Genomic DNA, 15178 nt, shown 5'->3' with positions numbered 1-15178 from the left:
ACTGTAAGCAAACATTTGCAGGGAAACAGTTAACAGTCAACAAATGTTGAGATAAGCAAATTAAGTGACCTATGTGTGATCCCCTTTGATCCAATAGGTGTGATTTCCTTTGATCCAATAGGTGTAATTTCCCTTAGATGTAATATGTGTGATTCCCTTTTCTCCCTCAAAAGGGTATAAAAGCAGCTCGCTTTTTGAGTTCGGGGCCTTCGGCTTTGCCGCTTTTCAGGCACAGTTGAAGGTCCCGATATAGCTATATTGGCATGCGTTTGCAGAAAGAGTTGTCTTGGTTTTGTTCTTTTGTTTCTCCGAGCCTCCCCTGGGCAGAGATGTGCCACCCCTAACATAGGAGGTGGATGTTTAAACTGATTAAATTCTCTTATACATAAATATCTTTTGATCATCCCATTTGCGATTTGGTGGTAACATTCAATATAAAATAAATTATTATTATTATTATTTAGATTTTATTTTATTATATTGAATCACCGTGAAAAATACAAAGCTTTCACGTATAAGTCTCAGTCATATCATAATTGAAACCCCATCCCTTCACCAGTGCACATGTTCCACCACCAAGAACCCCAATATACCCCCCTCCCACCCAGCCCCCACCTAAGTAGCTAATGATCTTCATTTTATTCTCTATATTTTGAATAGATTCAGTATTTCAATAGAGAACTCACGATTATTGTTTGGAATTTTCCGCCAACAATCAGACCAGCTGAAAAGGCATCATTTAATAATTTCCTTTTTTGTTGAGAATGAAGATTCTATGAGCTCATGCGGCCGCTGTCACTGTTGCGGCCGCGTGGTTTTGGATTTCTGATATTTTAGTTCAGTTCACAGTCTAGATGCATTTCTGTAAGAAGCTACTCTGGGTGCCAAAATGGGTTAGAAGACCTCTTGGATCATCGTCTTTAGGAGTAGAGGGTCTGTTTCGCGAGTAGCAGCTCCGGATCTTATCTGGACCGAGGGCATTCCAGTACCACCCCCTTCCCATGATCGCCTATGAGCCACAACATTGCAAAGTTCCTATCTTTGGGCGCAAGTCTTAGGGGGTGGCTCTCACCATGTGGATGATGCCACCGCTGCCGTTTTCCGCGCAGAAAAACAGGGTGGGGAGGAATTTTATTTTGACTATAGTCATAGTACAGCTCACAGTCTAGTTGCATTTCTGTAAGAAGCTGCTCTGGATGCCAAAATGGGTTATAAGACCTCTTGGGTCATAGTCTTTAGGAGTAGAGGGTCTGTTTCGTGAGCAGCAGCTCCAGATCTTATCTGGGCTGAGGGCGATAAAATAAATTATTGTGGGCTTCTTACACTGCAGGCTTGAGGGGTGGCTGGGAATATGGAGACAATGGCAGAGAGAAGGTGACTGTGGTGGAGGATTGGAGTTGGAATATTGAATGCGTGTGACAAATCATTATGCTCAACTTTATAAACCATGGTATTTTTTAAAAAGTGAGAAAATATATAATAAATGAAACAGTAGCCAGAGACCAACCTCTCTAAGGCAGGAGCACATTATTACTGACCAGGCTTGGGACTGGGAACTGGGGCTGAGACCCCCAAGCATGCTCGGATTGGGACGGGGCCTCTTCCGCCCAGACTTCCCATTTTCCAGTAGCTAGGCGGTCACACTCAGGGACTTCCTCCAGCGCCGTGTAATGCCACCAACGGCCAACATCCAAGACTTAAAACCAAGCTCCGGTAATGCAGCCGAGCAACATCTTATAACCTACTTCTCCCTCTGGGAGAAACTGGCAAGCTACCAAGAGTTTCCTGCCCTTATGGGAGAGCCTCGCAAATTCCCCATGGTGTGTTCATATGCCAAACCAGTAAGAATGCTGGGTCTCATTCCCCTGACCCTGAAATAGCCTCGAATGCGGCATCATTGGGAAGGACGAGTAAAGAGAGGCTTTTAAAATCTCAGGGCTTGACGAATGGAGACGTTACTGAGACCACTAGAGAAATTCGATGATCAATGGGATGATGATGATGATGAAGAGGAGGCTTGGGACTATAATGACATAAAATATGTTTTCATGATCCTTCCATGGAATCGAGGCAGACAGGGCCAAGGAGCTCTAAACAACAGGGTTCATCATCTAGAATGACACACACTCCCTCACACAGCCAAGAGCACAGGTGACAGTGGCACCACAGGAACCAGCTGGCCAGTGTGGTCCATGTCACTCTCCTGGGTCTGTTCCTGCAGGGCCACCAGACACTCCACAGGGGGCGGGGGAAAGGGCCTTGGACGCTGCCAGGCAACTCCTGGGAATTATAGTTGTCAACAAGTAGTAGGATCTTTTAGAAACGTTTTCTAGGGTAAGTGAAAAGACGCGCCAAGGACGCAGCGTGACAGCTCAGCTAATCCATTCCTCTCAGAGCTTCCGGAAGCTGCTTCTGTCTTTCCATCTGGCTCCAAGCTGGTGCCATGACCGGGGCTTACACTGGAGGCGCCATCCCTCGCTGAGGTCTTCACAGGCACAGAGAACGAGGACCAGGTAGGAGAGGCAGGGCCTGCTGCTCCCCCACCCCTGCTCTCCCCCAGTTCCCGGCCCACTCCAGTCCCGCCCCACTCCAGTCCCGCCCATGCCCACCCCTCAACCACCAGCCACAGGTGCTCAGCACCAGCCTCTCCACAGCGCCCCCTACAGCCAGCCTATGGGGACAGCACATGCTTGGGGAAGGGCTCCTGAGCAGCCCGACCATCCCCCTGCCCTGGGCCTTTCCCAGTCCCTCTCCCTCCAGACCTTGACTTGCCCAGTTCCTCCCACAGCTGCTCATGGTCTAACTCCAGTTCTTGTTCTTTCCCTGAACACTCACGGAGGCTCTGTCCTGTGACAGAACATGATGAATCACCAGGACAAACTTCTCCCAGCAGTGAGTTCTGCTCCAGTTGTGCTCTCACAGAACAGTGCTCACAGAGTAGGAGGCATCAGGTTCAAAAGTGAACCCGGGTCACATGGAGGTGGTGGAATGCTGGGCTATCTACCTTGTTCCTTTGTATTTATTGTTTGATTTATGATACTGTTAATAATAGTATCTAAAGGGCACCACAGTCCTCACCACAGTCCTCACCCTGTTTCTCCCCCCCTTCACTCCCTTCTCTCTCACTCCCCTACCGACTCCTTTTGTGGGTCTGTGGGACTTAAACTTACACAGATAGCCACAAACTTTCAAACTCTTTTGTAATTTTTAAATGTATTTAAAAATGTTCAGGGGGCTGGAGTGATAGCATAGCGGGTAGGGCGTTTGCCTTGCACGCGGTCGACCCAGGTTCAAATCCCAGCATCCCATATGGTCCCCTGAGCACCGCCAGGAGTAATTCCTGAGTGCAGAGCCAGGAGTAACCCCTGTGCATCGCCAGGTGTGACCCAAAAACCAAAAAAAAAAATGTTCAAAAAATATCTTCAAATAAATGCCTTTTTATGAATTTCAAAATGTCTTCATATAAGACATTTTTGTTTTATTTGACAGCAGAAGCACATCATGGGCACTCTTCCAATGACTCGAACTACTGAGTATTGGTGTAACAGTCAGGGATAGGCAAATTTCTTCTGCACAACAGAATAAATATTTGAAGTTTTCATTTGTCATCCTTTCTCTAATGTCTGCCTGGCCCTGCTCTGCTTGGAGCCAAAATAATCAAACACAGGTTATGGGAAAGGGTGTGTACCAATAAAACTTTGTTTATGTGAAACAGGTGGCCTCTTGGCTTTACGTTGGGATAGGGCATTACTGCTCCCTTTGCCCTTGTGCTTTGGGACATGCAAATATCATTCCACTTCCAAAACCAAATGTCACCCTGACTTCAGGCAAACAATCTGCCTTGTTTACACGGTTGGAGAGTGACACAGCTTAGAGACGAATCCAAGGATCCTCGTGGTGATCATGAGACTTATCACGTACATCACTACACACACATCACATACATGTTCAGAGACCAGTAAAATATGTCTAAGGGGCAAAGTGATGGGTGTCAGATACAACAGCCCACCCCGCTGATACACTGTTTCCCAGGTCCCCAGCTTCAGCTCTCTGGGCCAGGCTCAGGTTCGTGGTGGTGGTGAGGCCTGAGAGATCTGTCTGCTGGGAGAAGACCTCGCTGATGCCCAGCTCAGGCAGGGCTTGCTCCAGGTCAGAGTCAGATGAAAGATTTGGGCAGGTCCTGGCTTATCTTTGTGGGAGCAGAAGGAAACTGTGGGTGGTGGAGGATCCATGAATTGGAGCCTGGGATCTTACATCTGTCAGTTACCAATCCTCATGCTGACGAGTGAATGAGTGAGTGATCATTCTGGGAATGAATAAGTGATTTTGTAAATAAAAAAGGAATAGGGGCGATGGTGCTGCCAGCAGATCAACCTGTACATGCAGGGCAAGACCACCAGCATCCTGACGGTGCCTTCAGGCTTCCTGATACCCCCAAATTGCCTTTGTGCTTTTGGCTGGATCCCAACAACTTGGGAACAAGTTTACCATGAAATTAAGCGCCAAATTAGGTTTGTGGGAGCCAAACCCACAAAACACCTCTGGCTCAGCAATACAAGCCCATTTGTTGGCCTAACTGCAGAGACCTATAGATAAATCTCGAAAAAGATCAAAAGCCGTGGTTAAACTCGGACCCAAACCTGACTGAACAGACCAGGACATATCAGGGGGGGAGGTGGGTTGGCCTGTGCCCACCTTACAGGGCCCCTGGCAGCCGCTTGCTTCCACAATTCAAAATTGCTGCTGTACTTCCAGCCTCTCTCCAATGTCTCAGGACAGACTTCACCAAGATATCATCTGTTGAAAATCTTGGTGTGCATGTTTTGTGACTGAAATCTCCAGGTTTTCACAGAGTTGGGATGAGCTACCTTCCCCCACTTCCCAATACTCATGGTTGCACTGGCAGTTACCCCCATGTACCAATTCCGGTGCTACCATATAAGCTCTACCAAAGGTCTTACTTCAGAAATTCATAAATAAATCTCAAAAGAGATCAAAAGCTGCAGTAAATCTGATATCCACACATGGCCGAACAGATCGGGGTAAATCAGTGGGGGGGGGGGGCAGGTTATCCTGGAGGCCTGCCCAAACAGCCCCCAGCAAACACTTTCTTCCACAATCCAAAATCGCTGCCATATCCCTGGCCTAATTTCACTGTCTCGGGATGGATCTCACCGGGATATAATCTGATGAAAACTGTGGTATGCAGGTTTTGTAACTGAAATCTCCAGGTTTTCTAGAGATTGGAATTGGCTGCCTCACTCCACCTTCCTGTACTTCTGGAAGCCTCAGTAGTCACATAGATACCTCATATAGGCCACCCAATTGAAAAGTTATTCCAGCTTTACCTTCCTGATAAAAAATAGTGAATGCCCTGAACAAACACCATGACCTCATAGCACCTGTGCTGCAAACCATAATGTACAAAAGGAAAAGGAGAGACAGAGCAAGAAGTAAAGTGCCTCCCATAGAGGGAGGCTGTGGGTTGGGGTGGTGATTTGTGGATGGTGATAGGGAAATAGGGAACATTGGTGGTGGGAAATGTACACTGGTGGAAGGATGGGTGTTGAATCATTGTATGAATGAAGCCTAATAATGAACAACTTTGCAATAACTATCTCACTGATATCCAATTAAAAAAATTAAATAAAAGTAATGTAGAGGTCATGTCCAATTCAATCAGCTTGATCAATGGCTGAATAAATAACAATGATCCTATATTTAAAAATAGAATAAAAGGAGTGAGTGAATGAGTAAATGAGTGACTGAATGAGTTAATAAGTGAATGAGTGTGTCAGTGAATGATCATTTGAGTAAATGAATGAATATAAGAATACACACTCTTGGGGCCGAAGCGATAACACAGCGGGTAGGGCGTTTACCTAGCATGCGGGCGACCCGGGTTCAATCCCAGGCATCCCATATGGTCCCCCAAGCACTGCCAGGAGTAATTCCTGAGTGCAGAGACAGGAGTAACCCCTGAGCATCGCTGGGTGTGACCCAAAAAGAAAAAAAAAGAATACACACTCACTCCACACTCAACCAACACTCAGACTCACTACACTCACTTCCGTTCTTACCCTACAGTCACAATACACTCAGCTCAAACTCATTGCACATTTACCCCACATTCATGCCACACTCACCTCACACTCACCTACTCACCCTATACTTACCCACATTCTCCTACACTCACCCCCACACATCACACTCTCCCACACTCACCCACACTCACTCACACTCTCTGACACTCAGCCACACTCAGCCACACTCACCCACAATCTCCCGGCTCTTCCTCACTGGGGCATTAGGCTCTGAGATCCCGATACATTTCTTCACTGTGTCACAGACGGGCTCAGGGCCTCTCACACCCTCACTCGGGCTCTGTCCCCCACTCCCACTCCAGGACCCTGCGCCCTCTCCTGGGTCTAGGCCGCCATATCTCCTGCCTCCAGCACCACCACCTGTGGCATGGTTGGAACCAGGCTCTGAGCATCCCACACTGACCCTTCTCTGGGGTCCTCTGGGAGCTGTCTCTTGGACAACTCAAGGCCATAAGTGGGCTCATCTGTGTCCCCTCACTGGCTCCGTCCTGCATGGACACTCCTTCTTCTCTGGTAAGGCCATCCATGTAGTGGGCTTGTGACTAAAGAATCCATTGTGTTATGGCCCAGATCAGCTATATTTACTCCCCCAGAAAGGCTTTCAGACAGAGCACAGGGACTGGGAGTCCTGAAGGCTGGAGTGGACCAGGAAGTTGCATGCTGCTCCATTGGCATTTGGCTGCTGCCAGCCCTTCTTCCACTACCCCTTCTTCCACTCTGGCCTTGGTTTTCCTGCCCACAAATGCCCACTCCCTCCTGAGATAGCAAAGACTGGACAGAAAAGGGTGCCTTATAAGTGAAACCTGAGAACATCTGCACATCAGGATGGATGGATAGATGGATGGATGCATGGGTTGGTGGATGGACAGACGTAAAGACGAATGGATGGACAGACTAATGGATAGATCAACAGGTGGATTGATGATGGATATGTAAGTGGGTGGATGCATGAATGGGTGGATGGATGGACAGATGGACAGATGGACAAACAGATGAATGGATGGATGGATGAAAGGGCAGACAGATGAGTGAATAGACAGAGGATGGATAAATGGATCGATGGGTGAATGGAAGGACAGATGGATGGATAGACAGATAGATGGACAGATGGAGGGATGGACATAGACATGGATGGGAGTGTGGTTGGATTTGTAGATGAATGGAAGACTAGATCGATGATCATGGATGACTATAGATCATGAGAGGATAGATAACAATGGGCAGTAGTAGGATGACTGTGTATATAGGTGATTGGAAAATAGTTATGGATGGATGATGGAGTTTTTGATCAACTGAAGATGGATAGATGGAGTTGGGTGGATGGGTGATGAATGGACCAATAGTCTGATTATAATGTTTGGATCGTGGATGGATGACGGTTGAATTGACATTGGATTGAGATGAATGGTGTATGGATAGATGAGAAATGATTGGTGGATGGATGTATGATGTAAGGAGAGTGGATGGATTTATGGTTGGGTGGGTGGATGATGGGTAGAGATGTAGGAATAAACACTTGGGTGCATAGACAGTTCGATGGGAGGTAGGTGGATGATTGATGGGTGGATAATGGATAGGTGGATGGAAAGATACATAAATTCTGCATGCATGATATATGGTTGGATGGATGAATAGGAGATGGATGGTGGATGGGTGTATGATAGATTGCTGGGTGGTAGATGGAATATATCTAGAACTCCACATTCTGTTCTACCCATTCTATGTGGGGCAGAAAAGTCACCAGTATCACGTTATCAGGTTTAAATATGGTGCCAATAACATGCATAAAATTCTTGGATCCACAGATTGCTTAGGAAAAACACTGATCTCAGCAATAGGAGCACATGCATAGTGGCATTTTCCCATCCATGTTCAATGCCTGACATGGCCTAGTCTCCAAACCCTGCAGATCACCACGTGGGCATTGTCTAGGAGCAGACTTGATGGTGCTGCGAACACACACACATACAAATAAAAAAAATTGCTGCATGGTAGACTTTCCATGAGCACATTTTCCTGTTCAGGCTCTGGTCCCCTGTGTTCCAAAGGGGCCTTTGTCTGCAGCATTTGGGGGTTGAATGGGGCCTAATGTTGGGGACCTTCTGTCTAGGCTGTCTTGAGGTGCCTTTGTGATCATGTGAGCCAGGCATGAGGTGACCTAGGAAAATTTATCGGGTCACCCCAAGGTGGACAGAAACCCTGGGAATACACTGAATTTAGACAAATTACACATCATGTACTATTCTCCCCAGCTGCCAGAGAAAATAATGCTGTTGCCCAACAGGAAGTGATAAACAACGCATGTGGACCATGCGTGGACCCAGGATCAGGGCTCTTTTTCTAGAGGGGTAGCCCCTTCAGGTTAATGAAGTCTCTTCAATTCAGTAAACAAGTGTGATCAAGACATGCTGGGAGAGTTCTCTCTACAACATTTGGAGACCCCAGCGAGATCTGCCCAAAAGCTCCTGATTGGCTGCAGGCCTCCACGTGATCGTGAGCTGGCCTAGAACTGGGGGAAGCGGCCAGGTCCACGCCATTTGCCTTTTTGCAAAGAAACTTGACACTCTCCTGGGTTTGCTGGGAGGGTCATCTAAAATCACTGTCAGTGCCACCTTTGTCCAACAGAGCTGCCCTTCACTGCCAGTCTCTGAGGTAAGTCAAAGTCTGTTCAAATATTCTAATTCTGGTGAGGTACAGGAGGTCGATCGTAGCCTATGACCCTTTGTCTAGGTGTCTGTGAGACATCACAGGCCACTTCTTGTTATCTGGGTTTTTGTTGTCAAAGGATTGACATCTATCCTGGGTGAATGAGCATGTATGTGAGATAGCTTGGGTTATATCATTGTGCTCCCATGGTATATGATATATGGTGGAGATAGGTGGTGGATGGATGATTGTACTGATGGATGGTAGATGGGTGGGTGGAATACAAACAGAAATTTAAGTTCTTCCCACCCACTCTGTTCTGGGCAGAGTTTCCAACCAAGCCAGCAACCACATTTTCTGAAGTTAAAATCTCGTGCCAGCAAATCAGCACAAAATTCTTGGAGTCACTGATGGAATCAGTGGCTGAACATTCTAGACACCTTACTAAGCCCCTGATCTCAGCAACAGGAGATGAGCTACATAGGTCGTCCCTCTGCAGTCCCTCTTCCTGCTCCAGACCCACCCCATTCTTCCGACTCTTGCCAATGTCTCCATCACTCTTTGGTGTCGAACTTGCTCTTCTCTAGAGCTGCAGTCACTGCACCTCCCGTAGCGCCGCCCCTCCCCCGCTTCCTCTGACAGCACCTCCTTGAGAAAATCTTGGCTGACTGGACACTCAGCTTAACTTCACTGATCTTCCAGAACCTGCTCTCATCTGCCACGTTCATTATTTACTTATTTACTTTATTTACATTATTTACTTAATTCAATATTTTAAAAATATTGCTTTATTTTCAGTCTCTATTTTGCCCTTCAGATAGTCCATGGACTATCCCTGTGAGCCTCCTCAGGGCAAGTCACTGTGGTCAGCAGGTGGGGAACAGACCGCCTGTGGCCCTTACTGGGGCCTGGCTGGGATGTGTCAGGAGCCGGGACTTGATCTTGCAGATGGCTAACCTGCCTTGCTCGCGTGTCCTTGGTCTTCACTTAGTGTCTGTGTCACCACACACAGGAGCCCTGAATTTCCTAAGTGCCGAGAGGGCCAGAGGGGCCTGGTGTATGTGCAGGGTTCAAAGGGAAGAGGAAAGGTGGGCTAATTGCCAGAGGACCGACATTTGTTTCCAGGGGGCTAGTGGGGAGAGGATGGGAGTGCCCCTCCCCCTGCCCAGGGATCTCCCCGTCACACTGGTGTACAAACCCACAAATCCCAAAGTGCTGCGGGTGCTCCCCAACTAGGGGACACACGGAGATTTGGGGCAGGGGCTCACGTAGAGGACGGGGTGCTCTGGGCTTCCCCTGACCTGTCCCCAACTCCTTGTCCAGCTGCCCTTCCTGCTTTCTGTCCTTGGTGAGGCCCAGGGGCCCCAGGAGAACTCTATCCTGAGTCCCCTGAGCTGCTTTGGCAGATTAACGAAGCTGGGGGTGGGGGTCATGAAGTCCCAGTTCCTAGACACTCAGTCAGAGGCACAGTAACAGCGGGTCACATTAGCACCTGGGCACTGGGTGGTGCATGGAGACAGCGCCCCTCAACTCTGCGCTCTTTCGTCCTCTGCTGGTGGGTGGGACAGCCCTTGGAGTCCCTAATAGTACTTATATGGGGTGCCAGGGTTGAGCCCTGTCGGCTGTATGCAAGGCAAATGCCCAGCCCATTGTACTATCCACACCTTTGAAGACGATTTATTGCTCTCACAAAGCTCCGTGCACGGAGTCTGCCACCAGCAAGGGGGCCCAGGTGGGGCGGGGCAGGCGGGCACCTGGGGCAGGGCCGACTCCTCAGGCCAGGTCTCATTCCAGCGGGAGCTCAGGCCTGCTGGGGGTCTGCCACTTTGCCCAGGAAGAGGATGCTCTTTGTGTCCTCAGAGAGGAGGACCACCAGGAAGGGCCTGTTGAAGTTCACGATGGTTTTATACGACCTTGCGGAGAAAGGGGTGAACTTGGTTCCTGTGGCTGCTGCTGCCTCAGTGCCTTCCTCCGCCACGTCCAGCACCGCCTTGTGGACCACCTGGGGGACACAGAGCTGTCACCACTGGGCAGGACAAGAAGAAGGCAGCCAGCCTAGCTCCTCGAGAGGCAGCTGTCCCTGCTCTGGGGGTCCCCAGTCATGGCCCCTCCAGAACCCAGGGCCCAGCCAGCACAGTCCAGAGCACAGATGGTCGGACAGGCCATGGACAGGAGTGAACTCAGGTGTGGAGACGGGAGAGGGGCCTCGGTGTCCTGCTCTGCCCAGGGCAGTGTCCAAGGTCCCCAACACGCACTCTGGGAGCAGGAAGGGGCAACTCGGGTGCTTTTCCTTAGCTCCTAGATGAAGCCCCTGTGGGTGGGGCAGCAGGTGACACAGTGCCTGGAGCAGAGTGGACAGCCCTGGCCTGCTGCTCCCTGCAGGGCCCTGGCTCCCGGCTGGGCTGTGCCCGCTGTCTCTGCCTGTCCCCCGGCCGCCTGCTCCCCGGCCAGATTCGCCCGACCGCCCTTGTAGGAATGATCTTCCATGCTTTGGGGAGCCGGGGCAGGGTGGGGTCCCCCGGGTTAGATCCATCTCAGCGCAGCCCACAGGGCTCCTTCACCCCTCGAGCTGCTGGGCCTGCTGGGCCGTGACCAGTCCCGAGCCCCCACTCTATGGTGGGCCAGTAGAGGCTGGAGGGCCTGGTGACCCCTGGGTGACCCCTGGGCAGGAGAAGCTGGGTCCTGACTCAGGGCCCTTTCCACAGTGGGGCTGGGACCCCCACGCCCCCCAACTAGGACCACTCTCCCAGGGAGCCTTGGGCAGGGCTCAGAGGCGCAGATACAGCTACGACAGACTCAGGGCCCCTCTGTGCTCCCAGGGTCTGGAACGCGTCCCCCTCCGAGGTGCAGGTCCGCAGGTCCCCTCACCTCGGAGACGCGCAGGTTCTTGGCATGGGTGAGGCCTGAGAGATCCGCGTCCCTGGAGAAGACGCTTCTGAGGCCCAGGAGGGCCAGGACTTGCTTCAGGTCATAGTCCCCGGAGACGGAGAACTTGGGCAGCCACAGGGTGATGGCCCTGGGAGCAGAAGGAAACTGTGAGCAGCGCGACCCTGGCCCTCTGCCCCGCTGGCCTCTGGGCCCTCTGGACTCAGGCCCCGAACCTGATCCTCTGGGCTCCCTCAGAGCAGGGAGAGACACTGACCCCGCGGGTGCGTGGCCCTGCCCCCACGCTCACACACAGGCCTCAACTGAGCTTCCCTTCACCTGTGACTCTCACTCACTCATTCGCTCACTCACCTGTGTGCTGCAACTGAGCACTACTCGGACCCGGGCATGAATTCAGAGTCTGACCTGCTGGCTGCCACCTGCCCGTGACTGCTGCCTGCTCACCCTCTGCTCAGCTGCTCTTCCCTGGAAATCCCCCCATGGCTCTACCTCTGAGCTCCCACATCCACACCCCTTTCTCACACATGCACCCTGGTCCAGGGTCCCCGTGTTCCCTCCAGTGTCCCCAGTCGTCCATCCAGTCCTCACCCTGGGGACAAAAAACCACTGGCGTGCTGAGGGGGTCACTCTCCACAGGACAGAGGGTGGCAGAGGACCAGGTTTCAACAGCAGGATCCCCTCTTGCTGAATTCATGGTTGGGTGCAAGTAGTGCTCAGTTATCACACCCCAGGCTGGGTGAGTGAATGAATGAGTGAGTGAAAGAATAAAAGAAAGTGAATGAATCTGTGAATGAGTGAGTGAATGAGTGAGTGAATGATGGGAGCGTGAATTGAATTCTTCCTGTCACACCCAATGGTACTCAGGGCTTACACCTAGATCTGACTCAGGGATCACTCTGAGGGGTCCGGGTGCCAGGGGTGGAGCCAAAATCAACCACTGCAGGCAAGTTCTCACCCTCCGTATTCTCTCGGCCCAGAGCGGTTCCACCGTGAGCCAGGGCACAGCTGTCCCAGGCCCGTCTCTCCCAGCCCTCAGAGGTCCTGTCCTCTGTCCCGGCCTCATGACATGGAGACAGGGGTGGGGCGTAGGCATGTGAGTCCTGGGGGCTCGGGGTCCTCATCCCATACCCCGAGCCTGTGCTTGTCAGAGGCAGCTGGACCTCTGCTTCCCGTGGTACCCCAAGGTGGGGCAGATGCCCAGAGCCTGGGAGCCCCCGACCACATCGCTGCACCCACCCAGGGGTCCCGTTGTTGACCCTAGGTGGAGGGTCCCACTGGTGGGGATGGGGGGGTGAGGGTGAGGAAGGGGAGGTGCAGAGACAGGGTGGGGTACCTCATCTCCAGTGAGTCCCTCCAGCGCTGGAGCGTGCCTGGGAGCAGTGCGGCCTCCACCTCGGCCATGTGGCCCTCGTCAGGGAGAACAAGGATGGCACAGGCGCTGCTGGCCTTGTACGGGAGCTGCACCACGGTGCAGCCAAGCTCCTTGTCCCGGAAGTAGGGCACTCGGATGACCATAGCGTTCATCATGGGCACCTCCACCTTCCTGCTCTTGCTCACATGGAAATCTGATGGGTGGGTGTCATCGGGGTCGAAGGGCGTCTTCCACTGGGCTGTAGGCAGAGAGAATGCTGAGCGCCTGACAGGGAATGGCCACCTTGTACACTGTCTAGGTAGTTCCTGGACCTGGGGTCACCTGGGCAGGCAGGAAATGGGGCCCAGAGGAGCTGTTTGTGCTGAGCTCAGGGACCAGGCTCCTGAGCACTGTGGTCCATGGGTGAGAGAGTCTCTGCCCGCCTCACAAGAAGCCTGGTCCCTGCAACCACATGGCACAGGGTGGGGGATGGGGACTGCCCAAGTCTCTGCACCCAGGACCCTCAGCTGGTCGCGTGGGGCTCAGACAAGCAGAGCAGCTGTGACGCAGCCCTGGGCACTGAATGAGGCCCGCAGCCCCCCTATCCCACAGGTCCTTCCTCCTGCTCCTGCCCGCAGCCGCCCAGCCTGCGCCCAGCACCCCTGTCCTCTGCTCTCCTCGGTCTCCTCTTCGGCATGGCCAGTCTTCTGCCCTCTCTCGGACCCTGACCTGCCTCCTGGGCCCCATCATCTCTGGGTGTTCCCAGACCCACCCCCAGCCCCCACCCGCAGGCAGGGACCCTACAACTCCTTCCTGGCCCCCGCTGAGCTCCTGCCCGGCCCCTGGTCTCCAGGCAGGTGGCTGATTCTTGGCAGGGGCTCTTGGGATCACAGCAGGCTGTGCAGGGCAGAAGCAGCCCGAAGACTCAGTGCTCAAGCCCGTTTCTCTCCCACACACGCGGCCTCACCTTTAAAGAAGAGGCAGTTCACCAAGACCATCCTGGTCTTTGCGTCCAGGCCCTTGACCAACTCCTTGATCTTCCCCCGGGTTTCCAGCTCCACGTAGTCGTTGATGAGCTTCTCGGCGGCAGTGATATCATGGAAGTCTGTGGAGAGAGCGTCGGCGGCGTACAACTTTCGGGCCTCCTGCCGGAAGCCATCCTGCAGGTCCAGCTGCTGGTCCAGGAACATGGCCGTGTTCACGTCCAGCTGCAGGGGCATCCCGTGCCGGCTCAGATGTCTCAGTAGCTGCTGGAAGCCCCGGTGGATGATGGCCTCGGGGGTCTCGGTGAGGTTGAACTTGAGGCCCTGTAGGATCTCGGTCTGGGTGTGGCCGCGGGCCCCCAGTGCCAGGAAGGCCAAGGCCATGGAGACGCTGAGCGGGGAGAAGATGACGTTGGTTTCGGGACTCTGGGCAGCCAAGAGCTTGTAGAGGCTGAAGGCGAAGTCGGTGTTGCTGCGGGCTAGACTGAGGGCGCCCACCAGGGTGCTGTTGCCTCTGTCTTCCTGGGTCACCGTCTCTGGCTCAGTGGTGGTGCCCTCCGGGAGGCTGAGGACCTGGTGCAGGGCCTGCAGGACAGACATGCCTCCGTCCTCAGTCTGGAAGTCTGAGCTGCTCTCAGGTTGAGCCGCCTCCCCTCTGCCACAGTGTCCCCTGGGGCCCCTACACCTGTGAGCCTGGGCTTTCTCCCCAAGTCTGTGAACCCTGAAGAGCTGCCTGAGGTTGCACAGACCTTCACCCTCGCCTCCTCCCTGGGCTCAACGCTTTATTTATTCTCGGGCTGATGCAACCGTCTCTTTGCAGTCACACATGTTTCCCGTCAGGTCGTTGTTTCTTATCCCTTTCCCATCACATCAGCACAAGAGTAAGGGCTCGTCTGTTTGACCGTTGGTGGTAGGTGGGTGTCTGTGTTGCTTTGGTCACCTCTGCAGCCCGTCAGTGCTGAGAACTCGGGGTGTCTGGTTCTCCACTCAGGGGAATCCGGAAACAGTCAACACTGCTAAGAGTTCACTGCTCGGCCTGCAGGGCCCCTCCTGACCTGGGAAGTTGTGAACCTGCAGGTCCTGGCAGCTGTATGGGGTATCATCTGCACAGTGTGCCCGGCTCTATGGGGTGTCAGCAGCATGGGGGACCCACTTGTGGGTGCCCAGCTGCAGGGATGCCCAGTTATGGTCCACCGAGGCAGACATGA

General features: G+C 52.5%; 1 protein-coding gene across 1 annotated transcript; it reads right to left on the bottom strand.

The window, feature by feature from the left end:
* Positions 1-10551: 10551 nt before the first annotated feature.
* On the bottom strand, positions 10552-14570 carry LOC129403343 (alpha-1-antichymotrypsin-like). The gene is made up of 4 exons (XM_055130265.1): positions 13955-14570; positions 12970-13246; positions 11619-11766; positions 10552-10752 (listed from the first exon to the last, which is right to left on the bottom strand). Exons 1-4 carry the CDS (start codon positions 14568-14570, stop codon positions 10552-10554), a joined length of 1242 nt encoding a protein of 413 aa, XP_054986240.1.
* Between the last annotated feature and the right edge of the window lie 608 nt (positions 14571-15178).

The sequence above is a fragment of the Sorex araneus genome, chromosome 3 (genome assembly GCF_027595985.1).
Source record: "Sorex araneus isolate mSorAra2 chromosome 3, mSorAra2.pri, whole genome shotgun sequence".
Taxonomy (NCBI): Eukaryota; Metazoa; Chordata; class Mammalia; order Eulipotyphla; family Soricidae; genus Sorex; species Sorex araneus.
The sequence above is the reverse complement of the archived record's forward strand: the minus strand, read 5'-3'. Positions and strand labels throughout refer to the sequence as shown.